The following is a 12651-nucleotide window of genomic DNA, read 5'->3' as shown; positions in this document are numbered from 1 at the left end:
TTATATTGGTTTGAAATTTTGGTAAATTATCGCCCAATACATGAGTAACAGTTTCCTAAAATTTTAACTCAATTGAACAAAATTTGTAGAAAAGGCAGAAATTTTGATTAACGCTACATAAAAATTGAATATTGAGCCTTAGTTGGCTAAAAATATAAATTGGCTAATTTTTATGTCTTTTCTAGGTTTTTCAATTTTTTTTTTTTTTTTTTTTTTTTTTTTTTTAATAATTTCCACGATTATCTAAATAATTAAGAGAAAAAATTACATTATTTAGAAAACAAGGCAAAAAATAATAATAAAAAAAAAGAAATCAAAAATTACATTTTTAAATTTTGAAAAATTTTCCAAAAACTTTTTAAAATGTCATGTCTTTCAGGTTTATTTTCTCGAATTGCTTGGAACCTTTATAAAGAGAATTTTTCTTACTATTTAAATATATTTTTTTAATTTTAAAAATCTATTTAAATTTAAAAGAAATTTATTCTCCTGTATCATAATTTTAAGCCAATTTTCTAAACTCAGTATTCAATTTTTATCTAGCTTTAATCAAATATTATCATTATCATACCTTTAATTTGTTTTTAAATTTAAATTTTCGACATTTCTTTTATTTTTAAATTCATGCAAAAATATCAATTTTTTACAGTTCAAATAATAATTATTATCTAATTTTTTTTTCAATATTATTTTTTGTAAACTCGTGTATAATAAAATAAAAAAAATACAAAAAAAGAGATAAAAATACATTAAAAAAATTCACCTCTGATGTCTGATTTATTGAGACTTTATTCAAAAAATTTTTCCGTTTTTTTAAAAAAAGAGAATTTTTTTTTAAATTCCGGTAAAGTGAAAAATTTTTAAATGATTTTAAAAAATTCTTAATTTAATTTAATTTTTTTGTTAAATTATTTTTACTAACCTGTGAATTGTCCTTTTCCTCGGGAACATCCTCCTTGTCTTTTGTCGAGATAATACTCATTTTTCTCACATATTCTTTAGCTTGTTTCATTGAAATTTCGCAATCGCGAATAATTGATTTATCATCGGGCACAAGCCACGGCCAAATATCATCGAGTTTAATAACTTGATGCTGAAGCATTAATGCCGTGACTCTTTGTAATGAAAAAGGAGTTGAATTTGCTGTACAACGATATTTAAAACCCAATACTTCACAAAGAACTTGTTGATCGCTCATATATGAACAAATCAAAGGAATAAAAAGTCCATCGTCCTGTGGCCTTTTTTCAAAAGTTTCCAATAAAATATCTAATACTCGATTTGGATCGAGATTAAAATATCCTAAAATAAAAAATTTAAATCCAATACTTGAGAATTCTTTTTTTTTTCTTTAAAAAAAAAAAAAAAATTTTTCCCACTATTTTTGTTTTTGAAAAATTCGATTTTTTTATTCTTGATATTTTTGCAAAATTATTCCTTTATGTATCTACTGTGATAAAAATTTTAAATTAAATTAATTAATTAGAAAATTTTTGAAATTAAAGTTATGCTTTTCTAAAATTTGCAACAGGTTTTTGAAATTTTTTTTTATCACATCTAAAACATAAAGGAACATTTTCTCAAAAAAGAAAAATTTAATGATAATTTACAAATAAAAAAAGAAAGTATTGTTATAAAAAAATTTTTCCGCTCTGTTAATTATTTTTAATTAAAGAAAAAAATAATAATAATAAAAAAATAAAAGTATATCCTACCAATAAGGGATTTAACAATCTCTAAAGTAGATGCCACTTCACTTTCCGGTCGCTCTTGACTTAACTCTACTATTAATTTTGAATAACCTTCACTTTCTTCACGAAAAAGATTAAATTTACGTTGTTTATAGCTGCAAAGAAATCAATTGATTTTTTATTAATGGAAATTCATGCATTTTTTCTAAATTCTTTTTTGTTTTCTTCTTTCAATAGTAAATTTTACCATTCACAGTTATCACAATAAACTATTTAAAAAAATTAATTAAAAAATAAAATTCAAAAATAAATTTATTTAAAAATAAATAGAAAAATATAAACAATTATTGTAGAAAAAAAAATTGAATCGAAATTATTAAATATTTTTTTCCATAAATACCCTACTAAAACAGAATGTTCAGCAACTTTTGAAAATAAAATTCAAGGTCTAAAATAATTTTTTTCAATTTAATTTCTTATAAAATTTAATTATATTTTCAAAATTTTCAATTAAATTTTACGAAATTAAAATTAGATATTTATTTTAAAATTCTTTATTCTTTTATTCTTCATCTTGGAAAATTCAATTATATTCAAAATTGTAATTTAAATTTATTTAGAAACTTTATAAAATTCTACGACAAATCATAATTTTTTAAAAATAATTTTAATAAAGTTTGTCGAAAATTCAATTATTTAAAAGAAAATTTCAATTATTATTTATCAATTTCAAATTATGAAAATTTTAAACCCTTCTGAAATGTAATCATTTTGAAGTTTTTATCGAAAAATTTTTGCCAAATCATAATTATTTTTTCTAAAATTAAATTATTTAACAAAAAATTTTTCAATTAAAAATTGTCTAAAATTCAATAATTATTGTCTGAAATTTGTAAAAAATAATCAGCAATTCAAAATTATATAAAAAAAAAAAATGTGGATTTAAATTCTCTTGAAATTCAATTGTTTCTGAAAATCTAAAATTTAAATCATGAAAAATACAATTATTTGTATAAATTTTTCTAAATATCTCAAAGAGAATTTAATATTTTCAAAAATTGATGAACACCCTCTAAAAATACGAGAAATCTAAAAAATTACTTAAAACTTATTAAAAATAACAATAATTTAAATGATTAAAAAAAAATTGAAAAATATTAATTTAATTTTAAATTATTGTTTCAAAAACTAAGCTTAAAATATGAAAAAATAAAAAAAAAGACAAGTAATTTCGAATTTATGTAAATTTTTGTTTAATCTACATTTATTTGAAATTAAAATTTATTCCTCTGAATTTATCGAAAGATAAATAAATTTTAAAAATAGAGAAATATTTAATAAACTGTGATGTCTGAGTTTATCAAAAATCCAATAAAAAAAAAAAAAAAAACACCGAAATTTCTTTCACTAAATTCAATTTTTTTCTATTTATTTTCTATTTAGTCTCCAATTTTTTTGACTTTGTAATTTTTAGAAATTTTTCCGTTTTTGTTTTTTATTTGGTTTAATTAAAAAAAAAATATTTCTTTATTTTGGATTTTTGATATCGAAAAAATAAGAAATAAAAAATTATTAAAAAAAATGTTTCCAACTATTAAAATAAAAAAAACAAAATACATACTAGAGTTTCGTTTTGACTTTGATGAATTTAGTCTGAAAATTGAGATTTTTTAATGTTCCCACATCCTGAAGAGTGTCAATTTCTAATCTCTCTTTCAGTATTCGATCTGTTAAAAACTGTAAATAATATTTGCTGTTATTTTTGCTTTTTAAAAATATAAATAAAATTATCAACAAATGTCAAACAGTTAATTTAAATGAAATTCAACATTAAAATGTTTAATTAGTCAATTTTTTTGTTTTCGTGTTTTTCAATGAAAAACAGAAACAAACAAAATTAACAAATACATTGTATTAAAATTGGTTCTACATTTTTTTGTCATACCTTTTCTGATTCTTTGACGATGAAATAAAACATATTCCTTTCTTCATTCTGCGCTTCTGAATCGATCAAAGTAAAAATATCTACAATTGCAGATGGGAATGCACCGTCGATACTCTGAAAAAAAAAATTAAAAAAAATTTTTTTTATCTCTACATTATTAATTTTATTTTTTTAAAACTTGATTCAACGATGACAGTATCTGAACGGAAAGAAAAGAAATATCAAATTTCATAAAAATAAAAAATTGCGAATTTATAAAAAGTTACTTGAGTTATAAAAACTACTATTAATAGTATTTTTATTTATTATTATTATTATAAAATATCAAATAAAACAAGTTATTAATAAAAAGTTACAATAAATAAATATATAATAAGTTTATAACTTTTATATCGATATAAAATTTTATGAAAACAATTTTTTAAATTACAAGTTAATGAACGTTAAATTTTTCTTTAATAAACAATTTTGTTTATAAATATTGTATTTTATATTGTAACCGTTTGTAAAAAAATTGCATAATTTTTAATTTAAAAAATCCCCTTTTTTCATAAAATTTAATCGATTTCCAACAATTTTTGTAGAGGGTATTTTCTAAAAACAATATTTTAGCAGATTTTTTTAATTTGGAAAAAATTATCATTATTCAATTTGTTAATAACATCAAAGTTATTAACAATTTTGAAAAGAACTTTGAAAACAAAAATCTAAATACTAAATAGTACAATTTTACTAACTATTAAAAAAAAATATCAACTTGGCAAATTTTCCAAACTTCCAAATCTCTCCGCTAGGGTTCAGAAAGCGTTGCTAGTGAGAAAAGTTGAGAAATAAAAATTTTATTTTTTAAATAAATATTCGTTCAAATAATGTAAAATCGTGATATTTCTCTTCTTAACACCTAAGGTCAATTATTTTCACAAAATTTTGATGAATTTATTGATAAATAGTAATTATTTAGTATGAGCTTAAAATTCATGTTTCTCGCAAGCGGTGTTATGAACCTTACATTGAATATATAAGGATAACTCAAAGCAACATTTATAGAGTGGTCTGATGTTACTCAGGTATCCTTGTGCAGTCAATTATCCCAGATAATTGTCTTACAACTATATATAATTGAATATATAGTTAATAAAAATGTACATTGATATACTATATATGAAATATATAGTGAGTACACAAAATAAATATTATGTATAGAGTAATATACATATATCAGTCACAATAAGTGACGAGTAAAAAAAAGGGCAGCGCCCTCTACTCTTCCCTTTCCTTCAGTGAAAATAATTTCACAACTGTAGTAACGACTACGACCACTCTTTTTGCCTTTGAAAATAAATATTTCAAATAAAATATAATTTCGGATAATTTTTTCTCTTTTTTAAATATTAAGTAAATAAATTTTAAGAAGACATAACACATTAACATAACCTCATACTAAAAAATTATTTTTAACAACAAATAAAAGTATAATTAAAATTTTATGAAATTCTGAAAAATCTAGTGCAATTTAAAAAAATATATTTTTAGCGAATATTTGTTGTTAAACCTAACTTATTTGAACCAAATAAATTTTTTTCAGTGTGTATAAAAAATAAAACTATTTTATTTCTCAAATAACTTTTGAAAAAAATATTGTTTATAAAAAAAAAGGATTCTTTTATAAAATTTGATATGTATTTTCTTTTTCTGTATTGTTAAGAAAAAAAGTGAAATGATTCTTTTTCTTGAAGAAGGATAGATAAAATTGTTATACAGACAAAAATTTAATTTTAAATTAATTTAAAAAAAAAAGTTTTACGAAACTATTTAACTACCCTTTTTTTGTTTAAATGAAAAATTTAAGAAAATGTAAGTCTCTAAAAATTCTTTACTGTTAAAAAAAAGGATTCAATTTTTTTTTAAAATATCGGACAACAATAAAATTTGCAATAAATTAGAAAATAATAACGAAGCTGAAGTACGCAACGTTTCTGATAAACGATTTTTAAAGAAATAATTTTTTAAAATAAAAAATATTTTTTATAATTTGTTGATTAATGAAAAATAGAAGAAATATTTTTTAGGCAAAAAATTAGAGAATTTTTCTTTTTAAAAAATTATTTCTTTAAAAATCGTTTATCATAAACGTTGCGTACTTGAGCTTCGTAAATAATGTCCGAGATTTTGAATTCTTTTATTGTGAGACAAAAAATTTTAATTCATCTAAAAAAAAAAGGTGAAGTAGATTACAGATTTACAAATTATTTACAAATAATTTAAAAATAACAATTTAAAATTACAAATTAAATATATTTAAATTTTTTTCTTTTCCTGAAAATTCTTTAAAATTAAATTTTTACTTTTTCACATTTCGATATTAGAAAAATAAAAAGTTGAAAACTTACAGTGATTTCAGCCAATGCCTCTACTACTTTTTCCTTCTTTACGACTCCTCGAACGCCCTGTGAAATTAGTTCGTACAATCCTCGCTTCCATTCTACAAGAAAAAAAAGAAAAGAATTTTTTCTGTTAAATAACGCATTTCTAATACAAACAGAAAAAAATGTACAAAATTTAATTTCAATGAGAAATAAACATTTTGGTTTAAAAAATTTTGTTTTTTTTTAAAAAGAAAAACTTCTTTAAGAATTATTGAAAATAATAAATAAAAAAAATTACACCCAGTTTAAGAATTATTTAAAAGACACTACAATTTCAGGACTAATAATAAATAATAATAATAATAATAATAATAATAATAATAATAATAATAATAATAATAATAATAATAATATTAATAATAATTCACAATAATAAAAATAATAAACATTTACAATTTATCTATAATCGAATGTAAGAAAAATGTTTATTTGACCAATTAAATGTTATTTAGTAATTTATTTAGTTTAGTATTTGTAATTTTTAACAATTTTTTTTAATGTTGCAATGATAAATTTTTTAAAAAATAATTATATAATAATAAAATGCTTGGTCTGTCCTTCTGTCCTAACTTGAAGTTGGCCTTTTTTGATTTCACGTGTTTTTTTGAATAGTAATCTTATGACGTGTCAAATTTTGACAATTCTTTTTCTCATTTTTCCCAAAGTTGTATAAGTAATTGTGTTTCCAAATTTCGAAATAAGTTTCTTTAAAATTCCAAATTCGAAAATTCAATTCACGAAGCTGAAGTACACAACGTTTACCAACGAAAATTTTTTTAAACTTGTATATTGATTCAAAAATTGTATACAAATACAAAAAATTTATGATAAGAAAAAAGATGCGTCAGGAAATTTCGTACAAGATAGTTATTTGAAAAAAATTAATTTTTACGGGCCAATGAATACCTATTAAATATTAATTATAAAAACACAGGCCTCGAATCAACTTAAAGACACAAAAAGTCGTTTTAGTCGATTTATATTTAAAAAAAAAGTGGATTTGTTTTTTATTTTAACAAAAATATTTTACAGATTTTTAAATAAAAAATTTTTTTTTTTAATAATAATCCTTTTCGAAGGATTAAAGTTGAAATTTTTAGGAATAATTAAATTTCAAAAGATATTGTTAATTTTCAAACAATTATTAAATTTTACAGAACTAAAAATAATTTATCAAACAATTTTGGGAAAACATTTTTTAAATTTAATTGAATTTTCAAAGATTTAAAATTGAGATTTTTGAAATTAATTGAAACTTTAAGTGTTTTGTAATTAAAATTTTAGATGATTTCACTAAAAATTTATTAGAAAATGCGGACAAAATACAATAATTTGAAAATCTTTTTTAATTGAAAATAGGTTTCAGATAGTTAAAATTTCAATGAATATTATTAAAATAGTTAAAAATAATTGAATTTCCTTAGAGTTATAATTGAAATTATTAAATTTCAAAAAAAAAATTTCGATGGAAAATTTTAGAAATAATAAAATTTTAGATGCTTTTAAATTCAAATTATTGAAAATTCAATTAATTTTGAATTCAAATTTTTGAGAATAATTAAATTTTATTTGATTTTAAATTTGGAAAATAATTGAATTTCAGTTCATTTTGAATTGAAAATTTTGGGAAATAATTGAATTTTAATTGAAATCATGGATAATAATTTAATTTAAGTTCATTTTTGTTTGAAAATTTGGATAATTAATTTTGAATAGAAAATTTAGAAAATAATTAAATTTTATTTCATTTTAAATTGAAAACTTGGTAAATAAGTAATTAAATTTGAAATTGGAAATTTTGGATATTTATTGAATTTTTAATTGATTATGAAATAAAATTTCGGGTAATAATTGAATTTTAGTTTATTTTGAATTGAAATGTTTAAAAAATAATTAAATTTTATTGTGATATATTTTTTTAAAATTATAAACAATTGTTAAATTTCATAAAAATTTTAATTGAAAAATAATTTTGATATAATTGAATTTGTGATGTATTTCATTAAAATTATTAAAAATAATTAATTTAGTGAAGAATCTTTTTAGTTCAAAATTTATTAAATAATTGAATTGAAGAAGATCTGACGAAAATCTACATTTTATACTAAAAAAATATATTTTATTTACATTCTTTTTCAAATGTAAAAAAAATGTCGCATTTTATTAAAATAAGTCGATAAAAGTCGTATTTTTGAAAAAAGTCGGAAAAAGTCGTATAATCCGAGGCCTGTAAACATATAATTTTCATTATTATCATTTAATGTGTAATAATATTCTAATAAATTAAATTATTATTGATAATATTAATCTTTAATTTCTTTATAACAAACAATTAAATACTCAATTTGACGCGCTTGCGCGCGTTTAATTTTGCTAGTTTCATTATAAAATTAAAAGAAAATTTATAAGAAATATTTAATTAGAATATTAATAAAAATCGAATTTTAAAACAAATTTTTCAAAATATTTATTGTCTTTAAAGGAATAAAAATTTTTAAATAAAAAAATAACTTTTGAATGAAAAATACAATTTTTACAATAGAAAAAATGTTTTATTAAATAACAAAAAAAATTTCAAATAAATTAAAAACATTAAATATTTTTTATACATACTACATAGAAAAAAAGTATTTGGAAATTTTTTTGAAGGAAAAATTGATAACATTGCGACGCATGTTTTATTTAGGGTCAACCGGGGTAAATCCGAACGCTTTTAGTAAGTTTCAACAATAACATAAGTTTTTTCTTTAAAAAAAAAATACTTCCGGTATTCTGGTGCATGAAGTTGTTACTTTACTTCCATAGAACAATTTTATGGGGTAGAAAAAATTTTTGATAAATTACAATCGCAGGAAACTTAGCGTTCGTATTTACCTCAATACTTTGCAACTTTCCTAAAATACCGGGGTAAATACGAACGCCACTGTATTTCAGAAAAATCTTAGGGAAAATAAATTTAAAGTATTGCAATTGTTAAACTTATATAAAAACTCAAAAAAAATACGATAATAAACCTATTATGTAATAATGCATCATATATAAATACAAAAATCAAACAGGTTAAAAATTAAAATGCATTACACAATTAAAACCTTCAATAACTTTATCAAATCATAACGGATTTTTGCAAAACTTGGTACAGAAAGTATTTTGGAGTGATTGAATGTAAATACAAAAATAAAAGTCAAATTTTTTAAATTCAAAATGGCGTACTTTCCTAAAACTTATTTTTAAAAATGATCAAATTTGCTAACCCTGAAACCCCCCGAGTAACAATTTTCGAGCGAATCCAATGAATTTTTTAATTCTCGTCCGCCATTTTGAATTTTGAAAAACTGACTTCAAATTGGTAATTAGCGACCCCAAAAACCGTAGAATACCAAATTTTATTAAGATCCTGAAAAACTTTTTTCAACAAACCATTTGGCAAAAAAATTGAAACACTCCTTCGAGAGAACAGAGATTAAGTTTCTGCTTATTAATTACTAACGAGGATACGTATAGAAAGAAAAACTTTTTTCTATGTACTTTTATAATGTTAAAATAATAGTGTAATCAAAAATAAAAACAATTTTGTGTGGCTTTGATGTAAAAAAAAAATTATTAAAAATACCGTTCGGATTTACCCCAGTTTTCCAATTTTCTTGGGTAAATACGAACGGTCTGATATTATTAATAAAATTTTACAGAAGGCAAAAATCAAATATAGTTTCTGTTCTAGTATTCATAACAAACAATTATAAATAATAAAATAAATTTTTAGCTTCTTTTTCTTCAAATACGAGACAAAATACTGAAAGAGTGTCATCTTTGATTTTCAATCTTTTTTGCAATACTTGTTATCTTTGTTTATGCTGTTGCTAATTAACAAACAAAAAATGGGATAATACTTAGAATCTCTTCAAGAGGATCTGAGGTAAAAATTCTCATATCGAACTTATTTTTAAAAATTTTAATTAAGCTGAAATAATTAGCGTTCGGATTTACCCCGACTGACCCTATACGTGTTACATTGCAATAAATAATAATGGCAAATATTGTAATTTATGTATTTTTTTGTTTCGTTTACATTTTTAGTTAAATCTTATATCATTTGTATTTTTTTTTTCTAAATAGCACGCGCTTATTCAAACACGAGTAGTTCATAATGTGCCCGATAGATGACTACCAGGAGCTTTTCTCACAAGAAATTTAAATTCTTCTATGTATATAAGTAGCTTTTTGTATAGTAAAAGTATCTAGTCAATCAGTCTTTTTGGACTGATCGAAAATTAGTATATATAAGCAATAAACTCAAGTAAGGTATTTTTTGTAGTCTGATTTTCACCACTAGGGGAATCAGCAGAAACTAAATTAAAACATAATTTTCTTTAAGAATTTTAGATATTAAAAAGAGGCGACTAAATAAATAAAAATTTTATTTTAATTTCCCTGAATTTTTATGTTATTCAAAAAAAAGGGAGTTTTTATTTTAAAAAATTTATTTATTAAATTTATTGATTGTACGTATTTATTGATTTGTACGTATACGAATTTGTAAATTTTTGTCGATATTTTAATGACACATGAAGCAGTATAAATTAATAAAATTCGATAGAATTTCTTTAACTAGAGAATTTAATTTTAGCCGAATTTTCATTTGTTCGAATTTAAATTTAAAAAATTTTTTTTTTAAAACGCCGAATATTTATTTTAGAGAACTTTTATTTGTTTGAATAAATATCTGGTAGAAAAATTAGCGGACAAATTTTTCTTTCAGATATTTATTTGGACAAAAATGAATATTCTGTAAAATAAAAATTCGACGTTTTTAGAATTTAGTAGAATTTACATTAGAGCAAATGAAAATTCGACTAGAAAAAAATTATTTTTAATATTCATTATTTCTTTTTTAATATTATTGAATGTAATATTATTCATGTTTTGAATTAATTAATTAATTAGTTGTATTTTAATTTTAATGAGAAATTTTTAATTTTAGAAAAATGTTTTAAACTTTTAGTTTAAAATTTTATATAATGTAAGTGTAACTGTTTTTAATATTTTTTTATAACAAAAACAATTTATATATTTCAATTAAAAAAAAAAAAAAAAAAAAATTCTGAAAAAATTCCCTCATTTTCATATATAGAATCAAAAAATAAATGATTTCAAGTAAAAAAAAATTGTTGAATGAAAATGTTTCGAGAAATGTTCCAAATGCAAATATTTTCCTTCTTCGCAACACAATAAAAAAATGAATTTAATTTTCAATTAAATTTTATTATTTTCTTTTTGTTTTTAAATAATGAAATCATTTTTGAAATAAAACTAATATAAACCATCAAATTTGTTTCGACAAATAAATAAATATTTTTGTAATAATTTATTTAGAAAATAGTAAATTTGTATATTTTTACTAAAAAATTTCGTAAAAACCTCAATTTTTGTCGAAATAAATTATTTTTAATCGTTAAAATTGATTTTATTAATTTAAGAAATAATTTATTTCCATATAAAATTAATGTTTAAATTTAATTATTTAAAAAAAAATTTTTTTTCGTTATAATCGATTTAAAAAAAAATAGTAAATTAAATAAAAAAAAAAAATTTAATACTAATTTCAATATTCAATTAAATTAAAAAATAAATACTAACACTTGATAGAAAATAGAGTTAAAAATTTTTAATAAACAAAGAACGTGCTCAGGAATAATAAATTGAAATTATCAATCAATTGTAAAAAAAATTATTGGCGGGAATATTATGAAAATGTTTAAAGAAATAAAGTAATAAACAAAACGAATAGAAGAAATAAATATGAATAAATAAGAAAAATATTCACCTGATGTGTGGCCTTCCTTGAATGTATGCTTGATTAACTTGAAGCTGCAAACAGTTGTTAATTGACATATTAACCCTTCGCTAGGACGATAATCAAAGGGAGATAAAGTCACGACGATTTAAAATTATTTAACTATTTTCATTTATTGACTATTTTTTTTTTTTTTTTTTTTAATTTTTATTCTTTATTATTACTTTTCTCTCTCACACACACAAAATACTCAGTAGAAATGGAAAATTTAATATGGACGCGCGTTTCAACTACGTTGTCAATTTTGTTCACTTACAAGTCGCCTTTTCCTTGTTTCTCCCATGTTTTCCATAAATCAGAATTCCAAATTTTACCGGACATCATTCAATAAAAAAATATCATAAAATTTTACAATCTAGACGACTGTTCTCTTCGCGAAAACAATAAACCGTGCAAATCACAGGTTAACAGACGCCATTTTCATGTTAAAATACAATATATGTATATATATATATACACGATGTGTTCCAAAACCTTATCAAATTTGACCTACTATTCATTTGTTAAAGGCGCATTCATAGTGAGAATAGCGCAAACTTCAGGGTTGTATAGTTAACTCGAAATTTTTTTTTACGTAAGTACGAATATATAAATTGGTCGTTGTATTTAATTAATCGAATGAATAAAACGAATTAATAAAAAAAAATTAAGCTTTTGAGAAAGAGAATTTTTGTTATATTGATCGAAGTGAAAAAGATCAGTTTTTTGTTATCTTGGGTTGGCAATACAAGATAC

The 12651-nt window shown here is 20.6% G+C and overlaps 1 protein-coding gene across 2 annotated transcripts in view; it reads right to left on the bottom strand.

The window, feature by feature from the left end:
• LOC127286829 (THO complex subunit 2) overlaps positions 1-12364 on the bottom strand; it is a 35254-nt gene extending 22890 nt beyond the window's left edge. Inside the window, exons 1-7 of one of the 2 annotated variants that reach the window (XM_051313434.1) lie at positions 12173-12364; positions 11887-11930; positions 6027-6118; positions 3637-3750; positions 3313-3428; positions 1716-1846; positions 923-1302 (exon numbers count right to left, since the gene is read on the bottom strand). In XM_051313434.1, coding sequence (XP_051169391.1) covers positions 923-1302; positions 1716-1846; positions 3313-3428; positions 3637-3750; positions 6027-6118; positions 11887-11930; positions 12173-12240 — 945 coding nt within the window. In that variant the 5' untranslated portion in view covers positions 12241-12364. The remainder of the gene's footprint in view (positions 1-922; positions 1303-1715; positions 1847-3312; positions 3429-3636; positions 3751-6026; positions 6119-11886; positions 11931-12172) is intronic. The other variant, XM_051313433.1, reaches the window with a different exon arrangement.
• Positions 12365-12651: the final 287 nt, after the last annotated feature.

This window comes from Leptopilina boulardi, unplaced genomic scaffold, assembly GCF_019393585.1.
Source record: "Leptopilina boulardi isolate dan_hultmark-lab unplaced genomic scaffold, ZJU_Lbou_2.1 LbouV2_362, whole genome shotgun sequence".
NCBI classification, from domain to species: Eukaryota; Metazoa; Arthropoda; class Insecta; order Hymenoptera; family Figitidae; genus Leptopilina; species Leptopilina boulardi.
This window is presented reverse-complemented; position numbering and strand designations above follow the sequence as displayed.